Below are 18,273 nucleotides of genomic sequence, written 5' to 3'. Positions count from 1 at the left end.
GTGTTGAAGCAGGACTGGAAAGAACCAGAAGACTGAACAAAACTCGCACCGCACAGCTGACAGCACAGCCATGCTGCTGACTCCCTCCTCTTTGTTGGTGCAGTTGGCCACCAGGACACTGCCCTTCCCGTGCAGCACACAGCCAGCCCGCTCGTCCAGCTCACTACCGGTGGAGTCTGTGGGACCCTGGCTGTGCGGTGACACACGGACTCCAGGGGCTCGTGGGGTGAGAAGGGCAACTCAGGAAATGAAACTGCATGCAAAGTCCTGTCCACTCGGGAAGATCATCTCCCTCCAAGCTCCCTGACTCGATTTTCTCACATTTGTTCATTATAATTCTTTGGATGATAGATCAGACTCTATGTGCCCAGGCTTCGAATGCGGGGTGATAAGGAGTCGGGCATCAGTAGACTAATTTCTCCATGAACCCTCCTCCCCTTTTGTTCTCCTCTCCTGTGAAGGAATTCAAGAGGGGATCCAAGACAGCCTAGGGTCTCTTCCTGCTTGCACTTAGTGGTCCCCTGCCTCAGACTCCCCTGTGATTCTTCCCTATGAATTTCTAGAAAGACATAATAAAAGGAAAAAGTGTAATGAAACCCCACTTGAATGAGAGAGTGACAGAGACTACCAGTCAAAGAGAAACACTGCCCTGGACGCCCTCGTAGCTCTGGTTTAGAGCCTGGAGCTCCGTGGTCCAGTGGAAATGCAATGGGAGCCACAGATGCAATTTTAGAGTTTCCAGCAGTCACATTAGGAGAATAAAAGTAAATAGGGGAAATTCATCTTAATAATATATTTTATTTAACCCAGCATATCCAAAACATTTTCATTTTGACATGTGACCAACATTTTAAGTTACTAATGTGATACTTTACATTCTTATTATTCATAGTAAGTCTTCAAAATCTGGTGTGTATTACCCTTCAAGCAGCGCACAGCTCCATTCAGACCAGCCTCATCTCATGTGTTTGTAGCTGCCGGTGGAGAGCAGTGGCTGGACCGGACCGTGCATGACCCCCTGAACCGAGCTTCTGCCGCTTTGTCTCCTCTGGCTCTCCAAGGAAAATTTGTTTATTGAATTCCTCTATACAATGTATTTTCTGTTGAATTCAATCTCATTTTAGTTACCTGACCAACTTACAGCATCCATGGGTCCTTTTGTATTTTTATCAACTTCAAATGGTATTTGTAAATGTTTCCCAGTTACAATAATGTCAAATAACACCCAACTCTCAGTCTACCTCGGCCTAAAACACATCTCCATCAAATCAAAACACCACTCTTTTTTCATCATTACACCTTAGTCCATTTCCTGCCTGTGAATTGTGTTCTACTCCCAACCAATTTGCACTAGTTTTGCCAGAAAAAATGCTGTGTACTGCCGTGGCAAATAGCAGCGTTTTCCACATATCTTTCTTCCAAAAACCTTGCACTCTGGACAGATTTCAGCTCATTGCTCCTAACTACAGATCTGTTTGGTTGATAAGTGAGAAATATAAAAATAAAAATTCAAGGAGGAGTAGGAATTGAATTGTCTTCTTGCTCAACCAGCCTAATTTCCAGGGAGCAGGGCAATGCTTTATTTTAACAGTTGGCAAGAGGCAGCTTGCTTCCCATTCTCTCTCGGTTCCCTTGCCCGCAGAAGAAAATCGCTCACCTGTAAGCCAGCCTCCCTCCGCCTTTCTCAAGAGAGGCAGCTGGAGGGTAAAGCCTCATGCCACTTAAACAGAGATGAACAGCTCCGATGTCACCCTGGCCCCAGCACAAAGGTGTTTTAAGGGCTGAATTGAAGGGTTCAGAGAAGATAGTTTGGGAGCATACATTTTTTAAAACTCTCTACCACCTTCCTTTTATTTTTTTTTCCCTAGGAATAGTCCTTATTTAAAAAATCCAGGTTTTCCTTTTAGTGGAAAGCAGATTATTTCTTCAAACCTTAATGGTGGGTGGGTAGAGCAGAGGTGGGTCACTTCCCAAGAGCTAAGATGCCGCCCACGGTGAGTGGGCACCGTAGCCAGAGCTTCCCAGCACATGGTGGGAAGAGCCCAGAGTCCTCTTCATCAGTCATCGCTACACTCTGAGCAATCACCTGCCCAGATAAAATCTGAAGTGTCATTGGTTCCCTTGGTACCAGGGTCTTCCTTGTGGGACTTTCAGCTCCTTGGACAAAACAAGTTCTTTGGACAAAAGTCCTGCCCTCACCAGACCAGCCTCACTGTTCCCTGCATCCGCCTAGACTGCTTCATCACAGACGAGCCCATCCTGGCCGCCCCGCTCCAGAGGAGACGGGCACGTCTTCCCCAAGGCCCGTGTCTCCTGTCCTTGTCTCCTGGCCACCCTCCCAGTGCCTGTGATCTCCCCCCTTGCCTGTAAGTTCTTAAAGGGTTAAGACTCATGACCACGGTTTAGTCATCCTGGAACCTCCCCGCAGAAGCTGGTCCCACCCCTTAATCATGAAATGCCTTGAATGTGTGACAATGACACCATAACCTGACCCCTTGCTCAGTGACATGAGGAGGTGGAATGAACCGCTCAGAGCCACAGTACGGGCTCAAACCTCCAGATTCAAAACCAGGTCAAAAATTTTTTAACATGGCATTCATAATCAAGTCAAGCTGCTCACCCTGGTCTGCCACGATAGAGTGGAAGGGAAGGGTAGAGGAAATGCAGACAAAGGAGAAGGCAACATTCATTCACTCAGCTGAACACACACACACACACACACACACACACACACACACAGCAGTGAGGAGAGCATGGACCCTAAACGTCCAGTTGTAATAGAGCAGCGGCTGGGTCTCTAGGAGCTAACCAGTCTCCGCTGGGAAGCTGATGTCCCCAAGGCTTCTGTAACTCAGGACGTTGAAGTAGTCGTGTGGCTCAGCATAGTCCTCTCCACTAGGCTCTCTGCAGAGGCCGGCAGGTGCGGCGCCTGCCTGCACACAGCTGCCAGGGGATGACAGGACGCTGGGACCCCATCCTTCCTGTTCAGGTGGCACTCTCCGGAGGCCGCTTCCCGCAGAACGAATTCGAAGAAATTTCCTCTAAAACAAACAAAGTACAAAGTGAGTATGTAGGGATGGTATTCAAAAATTACTCCTCAACATGATACATGATTACAATGATCTGTTTTTTCCTTTCTTACACACACACACACACACACACACACACACACACACGCAAAGCTGTGTTCTCACCAACACCAACTTCTCAACCCTTAATGTTTCACCTTTGTCACCGCTGGGCTGCAGCACTAACCACTCTGCTGGAACACTTGCTGCACACGCAGTGTGCCCGCACGCAGTGTGCCCACACACATTCCTTCCTGTTCACTAAGCCTCAGGGAGCACCTGCACCCGACTTCTCTCTTCCTCTCCACCACCCCAGCCCCGAGGACCTCTTCCTCTGTGAGTGGTCTCCTTCCCAGCTTCCTCGGCACTGCTCCCTCCTGCTCTCCTCCTCCTCCTGGGAACCCCACCTCCATCTTCGCTGGCCTTGCTCTTTGTTCTGCTTGCACATCAGCTCCTCAAATAAAGGGTTTTCCCAGGGTTCAGCCCTCTGCTTTCTCACATTCAACACTCTCTCTGAGTCACTGCATCTAAATGAACATCAATAACCACCCTCTTCCCTCTGGTGATTCCCAAATCTCTACCTGAACCAGCCCTGGCTTCTGCCCTAAGATCCAGACCCAGGCGCCCCCACCTGTTCACTGGGAAAGTCTCCTGGCGACACCCCGCAGCAAGCTCAGGCTCAGCCTGCCTCCGAGGCACCCAACACCCCACATGTACTGCTCCTGCCCCACAGCCTCTAACATTCCTTACGGCACCGTCTACCTGGCCAAAGCCTGGGGGCTAATGTTAAACTCCAGGTGGAGGTAAAATCCCCTCCTGTTTTACTCCTAAGAAAATCTGAAACCTACTCCCTTTCCTATCCCTACTTTCACCAGACTTTCGTACTCACCTGCCTCTATAGCCCCTGGTAGCTCTCTCTAACTTCCACATGGCCACCAGCAGGTGGTCCTTCAAAGATGGGAGCCGGACTGTGCCATGCTCCTGCCCAAAACCCTTGGCTGTCTCTCATTGTGTACAGTGGCCACAAGAGGACTTCAAGGGATCTATAAAACCACTTAAGTTGTGAAAAGAAAGAAGGAAGGAAGGAAGGGAGGGAGGGAGGGAGGGAGGAGGGAGGGAGGGAGGGAGGGAGGGAGGGAGGACCATTGCAAGAGGTGCATTCTGCTGGGAAGGAAGTCCACCACTCAGGAGGCTGTGTGTGATGCCCCCCAAATGCCTGTGACTTGGTCACACTCACCTTCCCAGCTTCATGTCCTGCAGCCCTTCCCTAGCCAACACCGCAACTTCCAGTGTGGGGCCTGATGCCAGAGAGCTACCGTTTCCTGAGAAGCCGCTGTGAGCCTGCACTGGGTTATCTTCTCCTGTAATCTCGCCAACACCCCTACGGAAGTTCTGAGCTAGCTCCTAGGCCCAGACCAGTGCAGTCATCTGCCCAAGGACCAATCCGATTCTTACTTATGTCCATGTGACTCCAGCTATGCTTTCTCCTCAACCAAGCTACCTCTCACCCTGTGGCTTCTAGAAAGCCAGGCACTGTTTCCTGACACCCCAGGTTTGTATATGTTGCATCCATTGTCTGTTATCTGTGGTTCCCTGAAAAAGTTGTCAGCTCCATCCTCTAGACTCGGCTCCACAGCACACTGTCCACGAAGCCTTCTCTGGCCCTGGCTGGGTGGTTCCATTGGTTGAAATGGCAACTCATACAGCAAACTGTTGTGGGTTCTAATTCCTGTCAGACAACCAATTGATGTTTGTCTCTCACATCAATGTTTCTCTCTCTCCCTCTCTCCTTCTTTCTCCCTCTCAAATCGATAAAAAACATGTCCTCAGGTGAGGATTAAAAAAGAAATGAAACCCTTCTGACTTTCCAGGAGGGCTACATTCCCCACCCTGGGCTAGCGTATATATGGTCCTGAATGTTTGCTGTGTAACACCGAATGCTGCCTCCTGACACTTTCTGTTTGCCCTCCGTTGCCTCCAACTGCAGCCCCCTGCGGGCGGGGGCTGGGCTGTGTTCCTCTGTGTGACCCCAGGGCCCATAACTGGTGCTTGAGATGTCTTAGGACACAGACACACACATGCACACACACACACATTCTTCGACAGCCCTGTACCTAAAAGAACTGGACTTTCCAAATCAAAGTAGGGGCTCATGGTCAAACACCTGAGGCTGCACCTGGCGGGCAACAGGCCACAACAGTGAAACCTATTGGGGAAAAGCAAGGACGCGAAGCCAGCCCTTTGAGAGCAGCACAGGTGAGGGCTGCGCTAAGGCGAGGAAGCCAAACACAGCAGGCCCCCACAGAACAGCACCCGAAATGCTTAATGACACCCGTACAAAGATGACACCCTCTCAGTTCTCCTGGGAACCACCCCAGAGCAAGTCACTCACCCGCAGCAAAGACCTGAAGGACAGAATCACGAAGAGCCACACACAGCGTTGGAAAACAACAACGAACAAGCCACATTTCATTCTGCCCCACGCCCCTTGCCCCCACCCCCTCCTTCCAGGGTAGGGCATACCAGCACCACCTCTGGTGGCACCCCTGGCATCAAGCTCAGTGGCACACAAATGTGTGCGGGGTGCTGAGTGGGAGGGTGGACAGGGCTGCAGGGACGTTCGCAGCAAACAGACAAGAAAAATCTGAGTGGCACCAGCTGCAGGCCCGAGGAGCTGGGCTGGGGAGAAGCCATAGTCTCAGAAGCACACACAAGAGTCAGGCAGTCTCTCCCCTCCTACTGTTTCATTCATTCCTTTTCAGTAGGAGGGGCTGCACCTTATCGTCAACTAGTGTGAGAAAAAGGGTGGTTATCAAAGCTCTTGCTGGTGCTGTGCTTAAAAGGCTGCTACGCCCACGAGACAGCCCATCCATCGTTAGGGCGCGCGCAACCTGTTCTCAGAGAGCTGCCTGCCCCTCACGCTGTGCATTCTCGTCCGGTTCTTAGACCAGCCACACTGGCCTCTGAATCTGGGGACTCCTTTGGCTTCCAAAAATCCCCTGAGAACCGGAAATGTGCCCGAGGTGGGTCTCTCAGCTGCTCTGCTTCCTTCCATCTTGCACGGGGGACTCTGTAATTGGAGTCAGTGTAAAAAAAAAGTCTGAAATTAACTCACTGATGTCCTAAAGCAGGGGTGTCAAACTCACTTTCACCTGGGCCACATCAGCCTCATGGTTGCCTCCGAAGGGCCAAACATAACTTTAGGACTGTATACATGTAACTATTCCTTAACAGTTAAGTGAGAGCTCGGTGCTGCCGCCAGGTAGAAACAAGGTGCTGGCCGGATAAAACAAGGTGGAGGGCCGGATTCGGCCCATGGGCCTTGTGTGTGCCACCTGTGTCCAAAAGGATCAGAGGCAGCTGCTGAGATTGCAGCTGGGTCTGGCAGGGATAGCACTGCCCCCGGGGGACGGTGAGGAGACAGGACAACGCACTGGGCAGCCCTGGTCCAGCAGCAGGACACACCCTCCTCCCTGAACCTCACGGAGGATGCCCTGGGGGCATGTCTGCCAAAGCTGCTGGCAAAGAATATTCCTTCTTTTAGTCTAGTAGACCCATGCACTGTAAATATTTATTGAGCACCGAGTGTTATGCGGTAACATAGTAAATAAAATTTATAATAATTATAAAACCATATATTTACAGGAGTGATGGTTATTAATACATGCCAGGAAAAATGCCAAGTGGCTTACTTGAATTATTTGACTTAAGTTTCCCACAACCCCACGAGAACAGCACCACAATTATTTCCGAGTCACTGATGCTGAAGCTGAGGGTTGGCAAGGCCAGTGACACAGCCAGAGTCCTGGTCCACCCAAGGTCTGTCTGACTCCCAAGGCCACGGTCCCAAATACCGCAGGCTGCTGGTTCTCGGGGACTGTCGGGGACGCTGTTAGAGCCCAGCTCAGACCCCGCCTGCCTGACCAGAGCCCCATCCCCCAGACCTGGCAGTGCAGACTGAGGGCCTCCCTGGTGAGCAGCCAGCAGGCAGTGATTGACTGAGGTGGGGTTTTACAAGGCCGGCTCCCTGCCTCAAGGTGCAACCAACTCTGCACACAATTCTTGCTTCAACCAAGTCTCCAGCTGAGCCCACTTCTTGCAGAGCTTTCTCCCCTTGGCCCCATGCTGCTTCCTTCAATGCCCTTCACCTGAGCACTCACTCGCCCTACTGTCACCAGAATCCAGACATCAGGCTCTCTTTCCTGCACCTGATCTAAAACAGCTGCCCCTGGGAATGGCCTCGATGGACTGTGGAAGGAGACTCCCCTGGGCGGGCGGGGTGGAAGTCCAGACCCCACCCCCGGTGCTGAGTGTGGTGGGGCACAGACGGGAGGCCACTTGAGCGGTGCCAGGGCTCCGGCTCTGACATTGGAGAAAGAAATGTGGGGGAAGCAGTGGTTATTAGGACCTGGGAATTAGGTGGCTTTTGCTAGACTCTCCTGGTGTACTGTGCAGGAAAAGAAAAATCTGTCAGCAACCGAGAGCAAAGTGTGAGAGTCAAAGGCCCTCTTCAGTAGCATTTACAGAAGCGCCCTCTCCGGCTCGGAACCTGACCCCCAGAGGCGGAACTTCCAAGGGAGGCTGGACTTGAGCCTGAGTGAGTCTCCTCTACCAGGGCCTTGGTGGGAAATCAGGGGTCTCACATGCTTTTTTATTTCTCATCCTGCAGAGTCTCTGGGTAGCCCAGCACTGCTGAAGGATTGTTAAAATTCAATGAGTTAATGTACAGAAACGCCTAGCACAGACTACAGTCCCAGGATGCATCGAAGTCGGGGTAGATCCATCAGTCTCCCAGGGGACTGGCATGAGGGACAGGCAGGTGACAGGTCCAACCTTCCAGGAGCTCCCAGATAAGGTAAGGGACAGAAGAAGAATATGAACAACTTCACAAAAAGGCAAAACAAGGACCCTGGAAAAGGCACAAACAGCAATGGGGAGATCGCCTCTAAGTCTCTCTCTGGACAGGGCGAGGGTGGCAGGGTGGGGTGCCATGACTGGGATGTGCAGCCAAAATCATTACCTTTCTGGTCAACGCGACCACCACCGTGACCGCTGTGCAGGTGACCACCAGCAATAGGACTCCAAGCAATAGGATCTGGAAGCCAGCGCCTTGCTCAGCCCCTGGTGGGAGGACAGAACAAAGAAAATGGGCCGACCACTCCCCAGCATCGGGGGCCCAGAGGTGGGGACTGGCCCTGCCTTCCTCCAGCCACAGGACTGGACATCGGCCCAGCTCTTCGGACGGCAGAGCACCGGCAGGGCCGGCAGGGGCGGCCGACACCCAGCGGCCATCTGCCTCACATGCCGGACACCAGCGCAGACCGGGTCTAGCACTCCCTCCCTCGATTCCACAAAACCACTCTTAGTGACTATCATGAAATGAAACAAATGATAACATCCAGAAAAAAAATGGAAAAGGAATATTTTTATTAAACTTCATATGTATAACCAAGCTAGTAGAAAAATAACTTAGAAATTAAAATAAAATTAATACTAATGTACAAAAAGGAAAAAAAGCACATAGCCTTGCACCTCAAGCCTCTAGCGCTTGTCCAACCCAGCCGTGAGACCCAGCGGAGTACAGACGGCCCTTTTGCTGCTCCTCTTTCATTCATATCGCACATGGAGCCTTGTAAATGTCTGTGGTATGAATTGAGGTGTGAACAAGTGAATGTCCAGTGACATAAAATGTCACTGGAAGGAGGAAGAGGCAGGAGAGAGTTTTGAGGAGAGGAGTGATTTTTGGCCCAACGGGTGTGAGAGACACAGGACAGTCACCCGCCAAGCGCCAAGCGTGTGCCGTGCTGTAGGCGGGAGGGTTTCCGGCGCTCCACCGCATCTCCCCTCCTTCCCAGCTTGGACAGAACTCGATGTCCAGGGAGCAACAAGAAGGGTGTCGCAGAGGCTGGGGCCTCTTCCCTCCAGTGATGGGCTGAGATTGCGGGGAAGGTGGCTAAGGAATGCTGCCCTAGGACAGGGCAGTGCCCACAGCCCCCACACAGAGCCAGGAGGGGGAGCCCACATTTCCAGAGCGAGTTTCTTCTGCCCAGAGGATTCAGTTCCCTGCTCTGGCCACAGGTGAAGAAAGAGGGCAGGCGGGGAGCAAAGAGGTGGTGGAAGGCAGCTGCAGAGGGCTGTGCACAGAGGCAGGAAAAGACACTGGCCGGCTCTGGTCTGCGAGCTTTGTGGGCCTATGTCAGAGCCAGCCGAGAAAGAGCACTTGAGAAGAAACTTGAAGGTAACAGTTTCACAGACTTTGCTAACTCATAAAATTTAACCTCCAACACAATAAGCAAATTGAAGTTCCGAGGGCGCAGTTTAGGGGAACCAGAGCACCTGTGTCAAAATCCGCTCGGATGCTCTGAGCAAGCCAGTGGGAGAGGACTTGTGTGCACAGCTGAGACTGACTTAGTGTTTACCACACCTGTTCCAGGTGCTGTTCTCTAGGCATTTTCTTGCAGTAAGGAGTTCAGTCCTGTGTTAGCACCTCACAAGGGCTTACAATTCACTAATGAGAAAACCAGAGCACAGAGGAACTAAGTAGTCTTGTCTGAGGTCAACAGCAGCACCTGGGTTTGGACACGGGCTGTCTGGTGTCGGTCTGAGCTCATAACCACTCTGCTACGTTGTCTCTCAGGTGTGATAACAATCCTTTCTCACCTTCCAGACAACTGGTTCACGTGTCCAGATGGATAATGAACATGAGGTTATTTTGGAAACTATGAAGTATGCACAAATGTAAATTATCGTAAATTAAAGATAGAACTACCATATGTATGACCCAGCAATTCCACTTCTAGGTATTTATGTGAAGAAATCCAAAACACTAATTTGAAAAGCTATATGCACCCTTAGTTTCACTGCAGCACATTTACAATGTCTGAGACATGGCAGCCGCCTCATGTCCATTGACAGACGGGTGTGTGGAGACGACGTGGTGCGTGTGCACAGCGAAATGCTGGTCAGATGGGAAGAGGAGGAAGCCTCACCATTTGCAACATCATGGATGGACCTGGAGGGTATTATGCTGAGTGAAATAAGTCAGGCAGAAAAGACAAATACCATATGATTTCACGTATATGTAGAATCTAAAAAACAAATAAATGAGCAAACAAGACAGAAATAAACTCATAGAAACAGAGAGCAAACTGATGGTCGCCAGATGGGAAGAGAGTTGGGGGAATGGGTGAGAGAGAGGAAGGGATTAAGACACAGGAATTGCCAGATAGAAAAACAGTCACAGGGGCGTGAGGTACAGCACAGGGAACATCGTCAGTGATGTTGTCGACACTGCACGATGACCGACCGATGGGCACCAGACTTACCAGGGTGATCACTTTATAAGTTATGTAAACTTCTAATCACTATGTTGTTTACCTGAAACTAATATAATATTGCATGTCAACTGTAATGAAAAAAAATGTTTAAACGTTTTTAAGCTTCGTTTTTAATCAGCTCTAATGCTTTATAAATTTGGGGGCTGATTCTAATTTGCATGATCCATGCAAATTAATAAATTATTTAATAAATAATTTAACAAATTTAATAAATTTATTTAACTAATAAATGAGAACATTTTCCAGATGACCTTATCAACTGGTTTTTCTAGTAAACACGCACACAAAATGTCCTTCTTCCACCCAAAAGTGTGGGTCTCAGCCGTGGCTGCACATTCGAGTCACCAGGGATGCCCGTAGAGCCTGTCACACCCTGGCTCTGCCCCCTGGAACGGTGATGGAGTCGGAGGGGGACGGGGGTGTTGGCATCAGCGTTATGTAAAAGCTCCCAGGTGACGTGAACGTGAGCCCCGGGTGAGAGGCCCTGCTCCACCATGTCTGGCAGGGATACCTTTTCTATCCTAGAGGATGAGATTCAGCAGCCCCTCTGCCCAGAGGGCGTACCTGAGCTTTGCAGGACCTCCAGAAAGAGTCTCCCTCTGTACATGCCATCAGGGAAGGTGTGATAGATGCAGGAGTACTCCCCTGTGTCGTTCGTGGTCAGTGACTTGAGGGTGAGGTCCAGGCTGGGGCTGGGGGCCACCCGCTCCCTGAAGTCTGGGTAGATGTGCCATCCCATTTTAGTGTGGTGAATGGCCAGCATTTGGTCCTGCTGCTTCCAGTCCACCTGAGTCACTGTGGCAGTGGTGGAGGAAAGGTGACACTGTAAGGTGACAGAGCCTCCTTCCTCTGCAGAAATATTCCCTGTGGTTATTATTCTGCCTGTTGCAGCTCCTAGGGCAGGAAAAAAAGCATGCATGAGTATCAGGGTCAACAGCTGGCCTTGGACCTTCCCGTGGAAATTCCAAGGGGCTTTGCGTCCAGAATTGGCCTTTGGAATGTTAGTCTCTGCAGTCCCTCCTGTCCCTCCCCCAGGGGGACTGTAATTGTCACACAGTGGAGCACTTCACCACCCCAGGGTACACCACTGCGATACAGGTCCACGGCTGCTCCCGCGTGGCTCTCCTGTGCATACTTTGTCTCCCACCCAGAATGTAGACCCCAGGAGCCACTCTTGTGTTCCACTGTATCGCCCAGCAGCTCAGTTCCATGCTGGACTCATTCTCCTTCGAAATAAAATCTGGCTGTTTGGGTGACTGCCACTTGGGGGACCCAGAAAGCCCTCCGGGAAAGCCATGGGGTCCAAAGAGAAGGAGCACTGGACAGAAACTGTTTCTCTGAGGCAAGGCCGCCTTTCGGCCCTTACACACCTTCGATGGTTCAGAAAGCAACATAAAAACTAATGTGTGCTGCAGTTTTTAAATATCCGTGTCCCTTTTAATACAGAAGGAAACAGATTTAATATGGATGCAATCCACAATGGTAGAACCTCTAGAATCTGTGAAGAAAACATTTTGATCCACAGAAAATGTACAATGTGTTTCTAGAAGTTTCCTCAAGGACAGAAGAAAGGAAGATGGAGCAGTAGCAAAATTCTATAAGCAAATTGATTATTCCTCCTTCTTAGTTCCTTTCTCTCCCTCTGCCTCCTTTCTTGGGTGGGCCAGCCAGGTTCACTCAACCTCAGGTCCTTCATCCACCACCCATGACAGACCTGTGCCTCCTTCTCAAAGGAGGAGAGTGGGGTACAGGGCTCCAAAAACTGTGGTTCTCTTCCTGCAGACAGATGCAGCATTCATTCCCAGCCACCCGTCTTCTTCCCCACTCTCCCTCAACCTTAGGTTCTATCTCGGCTGGATTTGCAGCCCTTACCTGAAGCCAGGATGGCAGCCTGCCTCAGCCCCTGGGCCCAGATCAGCAGGAGGCCCCACTGCATGCTTCTGCCCAGAGGGCCTCCAGGAAGCAGATGTGGCCTTGTCTGCCACGGAAACGGGCCCACTGCAGATGGCGAGGCGAAACTGAGCCTATGAGGAGAGAGGGTCTCGGAAAAACTGAGTTCAGCAAAACCAAAGGCAGATAAATTTCTCAGCAAGTACACACAGTGCATAGGGCGAGCCACAAGAAAGATCGTGAAGGAAACACATTAAAAAATAAGCAAAGATGTGGTTAAAGGTACATTATACTGGTCTTCGGATTACTATTAGTCAATCTGCTGTTTTAAATTCTCTTACTGAACTTTTTTTTTTTAAATCAGCCTTTATTTCATAAGCTCAGGACATCTGTGGCATGCCTAGGATTTATAGAGCCTATTACCAACAGGTTCACTGTCTCTCCCTGACTTCACCCTGCTAGAGAGTATGCAAAGATAAGAGAAACTCAAGTCTGTTCACTTTTAGGCTAGGAACTGTACTCGAAATCTAATGAGCCAGTGAGCAAGAGGCATTGACTATGGGGGGCCAGACATGGGCCAGACACAAGTCTTGAACAAACATAGCCATTTAGCTTGAATGAGGTCCTCTCCTTGAATTCTCTGTCTTCTGTCTTGTTTATAGGGATTGAGACTGTTGAATTCCAGCTTAATCTCTCTGACCCAGTGTTATCAGAGGAGACCAGAAGAATGAGTTTTCTTGCTCATGGCAACCTCAGGAAAACCAGGAATGCTGGTTAGGATGAGCCTCCAGCTGCCTGGCCCAGGGAACAGACTGGCTGACCCTCGCTTCCTTCGTTCGTTTGAAAGTCCCCAGGTGCCTGCAAAGCACCAGACTCAACAGCCAGCTCTGGAGATATGAGCATAAATAATTGTAGCCCTGCCCTCAGCCAGTGCACAGTCAAAGCAGACTTTCTGGTGAAGCCACACTCTGAGGAGAGGAGGTGGAGGGTCCACATTCACCTGCCTTCAGGGCTCCCCACTGCTTCTTTGGGCATGCCCCACAGTGTGTACCCCAAAACTACACAGCTCTACCAGGGGAAGCATCTGAAGCCTGGAGCTCTGTCCCCGCCCTTCCTGGCAAGCACCCTGAGCATCCCACACCCTCCAGGCTCCTGTCATCCTTCTGCACTGATGCTTCACTTCAGACCAGCCCCTTCCCCTCTCTAGTCTTGCCTATTCCCAACTCTGCACCAGGGCCCGTTCATGTCCCACAGCCCACCGCCAGCTCCTTAGAAAATACATACCTCACCAGCTTCTCGCTGCCTTTCCCAAGTCAGCCTGTCCTTCCAGGCTCACATCAAAATACAACACCCTCTTCAACAGTCATGGCCCCCTTAGCTAAAGGAGCAATAATGCCTAACGTGTGTCCAAGGAAAGGTGGTGAGGTTGAACTTGTGGGGTGGACCCAAAACTGGTTGCCAAGCCAAGGGAGCCAGGAGTGGGAAAGCCAGGAGCAGCTGGTAGGAACAGAGCGCACAGCAGGGCAGACGCTGGGCCGGGATGAATGTACAGCCTGTGTTTCTATAGCAGGGACAGTTGGAAACCACAGAGGCAAGGCCTGTCTTATATAACGAAAAATACAAAGATATTCAGACTGGGTTAAAAAAAAGTTAAGGAATTGTTCTATTTGTTTCTGAGCAATCAGTTCAAAGAGGAACACGGTCAAGTCCATTGCTCTCCAGAGACATTGGAGCTGGCGATTAACAGGCTCCAGAGCAGCAAATACCTGGGTCCACATTCCCCCTGGTTTGGTCACCTTAAGAAAGTTACTCAACCTTAGGACTCAGTTTCCTTATCTGCAGTAAAAAAAAAAAAAAAAAAAGAAAAGAAAATATCCTCTTCCCCTTTTCACGGGTCATTGTGAAGATTTGGTGGATTACAGTTTGGGAGAGTATTCAGAACAGTGTCTGGAACACAGGAAGGGTCCAATTCATGGATGGCAGTATTGATCATAATATTAGTTAAGGAAGTAAAGAGAAAATCAGAAGAGAGTCTCTCTCTGTCTAGGTAATGTGTTTTGCCAGAGTAAACCCTGGTCTCTGGACTCCAAGGCCTCCTCATACTGTCCATGCATCTGACATAAGAATATGAGGATAAAATGTCCCAGCCACTGTACCAGCCGGACCCTGAAGAGGCCTTGGAGGAAGGTGAATAATGGAGGATTCTCCCCAGGGAAGCTTCCAGAAGTCCCTGTTTGGAGCCTCCTACTGGGTGGGGCTCCATCTGGAACACTTGCTGGTCTGACCAGCCACTCCAAGGAGCAGGCCTGCACTGAGAGCCCCCAGGCCGCCAGAGCCTTTGGGTCAGCTGGCCGCCTCTTGGCACGGCATGAACCTCTGTGGTCAGTCAGACATTGACTCACCTCTCAATTCAAAAGTCTTAAAAGGAGCCCCATAGTTTTTTCTGCCCTCACTTCTGCAGTTGTGGCCAAACAGGTCTGGTTAGTCTTGTTGCAGCCACATCTGTTTGCACGTGAAGGGGAAGTGGTGCTGCCCTAGAATGCAGGCCCCTCGTTCTTTTCACAGACCAACCTTCCCCTTGCCCTTCAAGCCCTGTGTGGGCCCACACACATCCACCCCCCTCCACCCCCCAGGCTACAGACGGGAACCTGCGGCCATAGGCAGAGGTCACGGAACCAAAAGAACAGAGCTGACGTGGTCACACTTTATATAAGACCTTTGATTTGTACACAGGAAACACTACCTAGATTTTTCTCTGGGTGCAGACCAATCTCTCAGCAGTGTCTTTGATCCTCAGCCTCTCCAAAGTCTTCCCTCCAGCTCCGACATGGTTGGGGAGCTTCAGGGATATCACAACTTTCTTTCTCTTTTCCCAGCCTCTCATCAAGTGCAACAGCTGGCAGCAGCAGAGGTGAGCCTCTCAGCCACGGGCTCTCTCTTCCTCTCTGTCTCGCAGACCAGCGCCTCCTGGTAGCGGGCGGTCTTCTGGCCAAGGGGACAGAGGGCCCTGTTGCCTGCAGGTCTGCAGAGGGCTCTGGGAGTGGGAAAGAGAGAATACAGAAGGGCCTGCCCTGTGTCCCCTCCCCCATCTACCCCTTGTCATAGCAAGCCTTCTCCCAGGGGAGCCATTGGAGCAAAGGGGTGGTTGTTTGCAAGCCCCTTGTGGAGAGAGCTGCCTCAGAAAATCAAAGGCCCAGTGTGAAAGGAATGGCTATCGCCTGAAGTGTTTTAATAAGTCTGTGACCCCGGGGTTTGTTGGTGGAAACTGGCTCCTGGTAAATGCCAGTGGATAGAGTCTGGGGGTGGGATTGCTGACTCTACAACTGTAGTCAGTCCAGCTCCCCCGGCGAGGCGACTCTGAGGACCTCCCTGACAAGGCTGACAAGGACCTCAGTAGACTACAGGGAACTCCCTTCCCCTCGCACCCGTGAAAGAGGACAGAGAGCCCCACAAGAGGCCGGAGTGAACAATCATTGAAAATACTTTGGGAAGAAGCCGCTGATCTCTCCTCCACTCAGGCTTCTCTGGCACATTTCTCCACAGCCCTCTCACCCACAACACCACCCCCTCAACACTCCTCCCCCGTCCTACATAGGACCATCCTGTCCGTCCACCCCTAGTCCCATCTGCCTTGGGAAAGGTGTCCTGTATCCTGGAAACTTTCATCCTGCATCCTACTCCCTGGGGCCCTCAGCCTCCAGGACAGCCAGGACTGGGATGAACGTATCTGTGAACACATCAGTCATTCTGGGGGCCGCACAATCACCAAGGGCTCTCCCTCCACCAGCAAACAGAATGCCAGGCCTAGGGGATTTCACGGGCCGGCTACAATGAACCTTTCAAGGGCAGGTAATTTCAATGTTGGTTAAATTATACACACACAAGATGTAAAGGAAAACTTCTAAATTAGTTTTATGATGCGAACTTCAAAATGATATAAAAATTGTTACAATCACGCACAGTCCTAATCTCACAAGTGTTGAGGGAGAAAAATTCTAAATAAAATAGTCATGCAGACCCCAATAGCATATTAAGCAAAATACATAATATGAGGTAGAATATATTCCAGGAAATTCAATGCTAGGAGATCTATTAATATTAAATACTAGATCTACATAGAAAAATCATATGGTTATTTCCTTTAATGCTGAAAAGAAAATTCAATCCCCATGACTGATTAAATAAAAAACACTCAGTGAAGTAAATATTGATAAGTTCTTTCTTGACATAGTTACACACACACACAGCCCCAACATCTTTTCTGATGGGAAAACACTAGAGATTTTCCCAAGGTAGTCAAGAATAAGACAGGGATACTCACTATCGCCACAACTAGTGACACTTCAGAAATGTTAGCTGACTTTATTAGGTCGGAGCAGCAGTTAGAGAATTAAAAGTAAGTATATTAACTATTTCTAGTTATATTGATGGAAAACCCAAGAGAATCAATGGGGGGGAACTCACAAAAATTTAAATTCTGCAAAATTTGCAGGATATAAAATTAATATAAATAAACAAGTAGTCTTTCAATATATAACCATTAACCAGTTAGAAGATATTTTGGAAGAGAAGCTCATTTACAATGGCACCGAAAAAAGATAAAATACTTAAGAATAAATTGGAAGAAAAATGTGCAAAGCCCACATGAAAAAACTTCACTCAAATAAATTAGCCATCCAAATATAATTTTGAATGAACCATACAAATACTAAAAGAAAACCTAGGTGACTTCCTTTAAAACCTGGAAGTAGAGAAACCCTTTTTAACTATGACTCAAAATCTTGAATTGTAAGTATAATTTTGTAAGGAATTTGACTACATAAAATTTTTAAATATATTTCAAATATTATGCTATTACAGTTGTCCCAATTTTCCCTCTTTGCCCCACTCCACCTAGTACCCTCATTCCTTCCAGCAGTTCTCCCTTAGTTCATGAATATGGATCATACCTATAAGTTCTTTGGCTTCTCCATTTCCTATGCTATTCTTAACTTCCCCCTGTCTATGTTACACCTACCAGTTATGCCTCTTAAATCTCTACCTTTTCCCCCTATTTCTCCATTTCCCCCTCCCAACTGATAACCCTCCAAATGATCTCCATATTTATGATTTTGTTCTTATTATGCTTGCTTGCTTGGTTTGTTATTTGGATTCAATTATTGATAGTTATGAATTTACTGGCATTTTAATATTCATTGTTTTGATTTTTTTTTTTTTGCTTACATAGTTCCCTTTAACATCTCATATAATAAGGGCTTGGTGATGATTAACTCCTTTAACTTGACCTTGTTGGGGAGGCACTTTATCTGCCCTTCCATTCTAAATGAAATCTTTGTTGGATAGAGCAATCTTGGATGTAGGTCCTTGCCTTTCATGACTTGGAATATTTCTTTCCAGCCCCTTCTTGCCTGCAAGGTCTCTTTTGAGAAATCAGCTGATAATCTCATGGGAACTCCTCTGTAGGTAACTATCTGCTTTTCTCTTTAGGATTTAAGATTCTCTCTTTAGGAGTAAAAACCGCCTCTTCAACAAATGGTGTTGGGAGATCTGGACAGCTACATGCAAAAAACTGAAACTCAACCACCAACCTACACCATACACAAAAATAAACTCAAGATAGGTTAAGAGACTTAAATATAAGTCGTGGCACCATAAAAGTCCTAGAGGAGCACATAGGCAGGAAAATCTCAACCATTCCACACAGCAATATTTTCACTGATATGTCCCCTAGAACAAGGGACATAAAGGAAGAATAAACAAATGGGACCTCATCAAAATAAAAAGACCCCTACACCCCTAAAGAAAACATCAGCAAAATGAAAAGGGAACCAACTGTGTGGGAAAATATATTTGCCAATGATACCTGGGAAAAGGGTTTGATCTCCAAAATATATAAAGAACTCACATGACTCCACTCTAGGAAGACAAACAATCCAATTCAAAAATGGGCAAAGGACCTGAAGAGACACTTCTCCAAG

General features: G+C 49.0%; 1 protein-coding gene across 1 annotated transcript; it reads right to left on the bottom strand.

Annotated features, from left to right (window-relative positions):
* Positions 1-778: 778 nt before the first annotated feature.
* On the bottom strand, positions 779-15,169 carry TIGIT (T cell immunoreceptor with Ig and ITIM domains). Its single transcript, XM_045851580.1, has 5 exons — positions 15,039-15,169; positions 12,278-12,429; positions 10,970-11,299; positions 8,089-8,189; positions 779-3,041 (listed from the first exon to the last, which is right to left on the bottom strand). The coding sequence occupies exons 2-5, from the start codon at positions 12,339-12,341 to the stop codon at positions 2,805-2,807; spliced, it is 732 nt and encodes a 243-aa protein (XP_045707536.1). The 5' UTR covers positions 12,342-12,429; positions 15,039-15,169; the 3' UTR covers positions 779-2,804.
* Positions 15,170-18,273: the final 3,104 nt, after the last annotated feature.

The sequence above is a fragment of the Phyllostomus hastatus genome, unplaced genomic scaffold (assembly GCF_019186645.2).
Source record: "Phyllostomus hastatus isolate PE091 unplaced genomic scaffold, TTU_PhHast_1.1 phas_contig_86, whole genome shotgun sequence".
In the NCBI taxonomy this organism is placed as follows: Eukaryota; Metazoa; Chordata; class Mammalia; order Chiroptera; family Phyllostomidae; genus Phyllostomus; species Phyllostomus hastatus.
The sequence above is the reverse complement of the archived record's forward strand: the minus strand, read 5'-3'. Positions and strand labels throughout refer to the sequence as shown.

What these genes read in the sequence shown, in the direction of transcription:
- TIGIT (XM_045851580.1), bottom strand. Translation starts at nt 12,341, where the DNA reads ATGCAGTGGGGCCTCCTGCTGATCTGGGCCCAGGGGCTGAGGCAGGCT. An exon ending in GGCTGCCATCCTGGCTTCAG is followed by an intron (nt 11,300 to 12,277) that starts GTAAGGGCTGCA and finishes TTCCTGCCCTAG; the next exon opens with GAGCTGCAACAGGCAGAATA. An exon ending in TGGTCGCGTTGACCAGAAAG is followed by an intron (nt 3,042 to 8,088) that starts GTAATGATTTTG and finishes TGTTTGTTTTAG; the next exon opens with AGGAAATTTCTTCGAATTCG.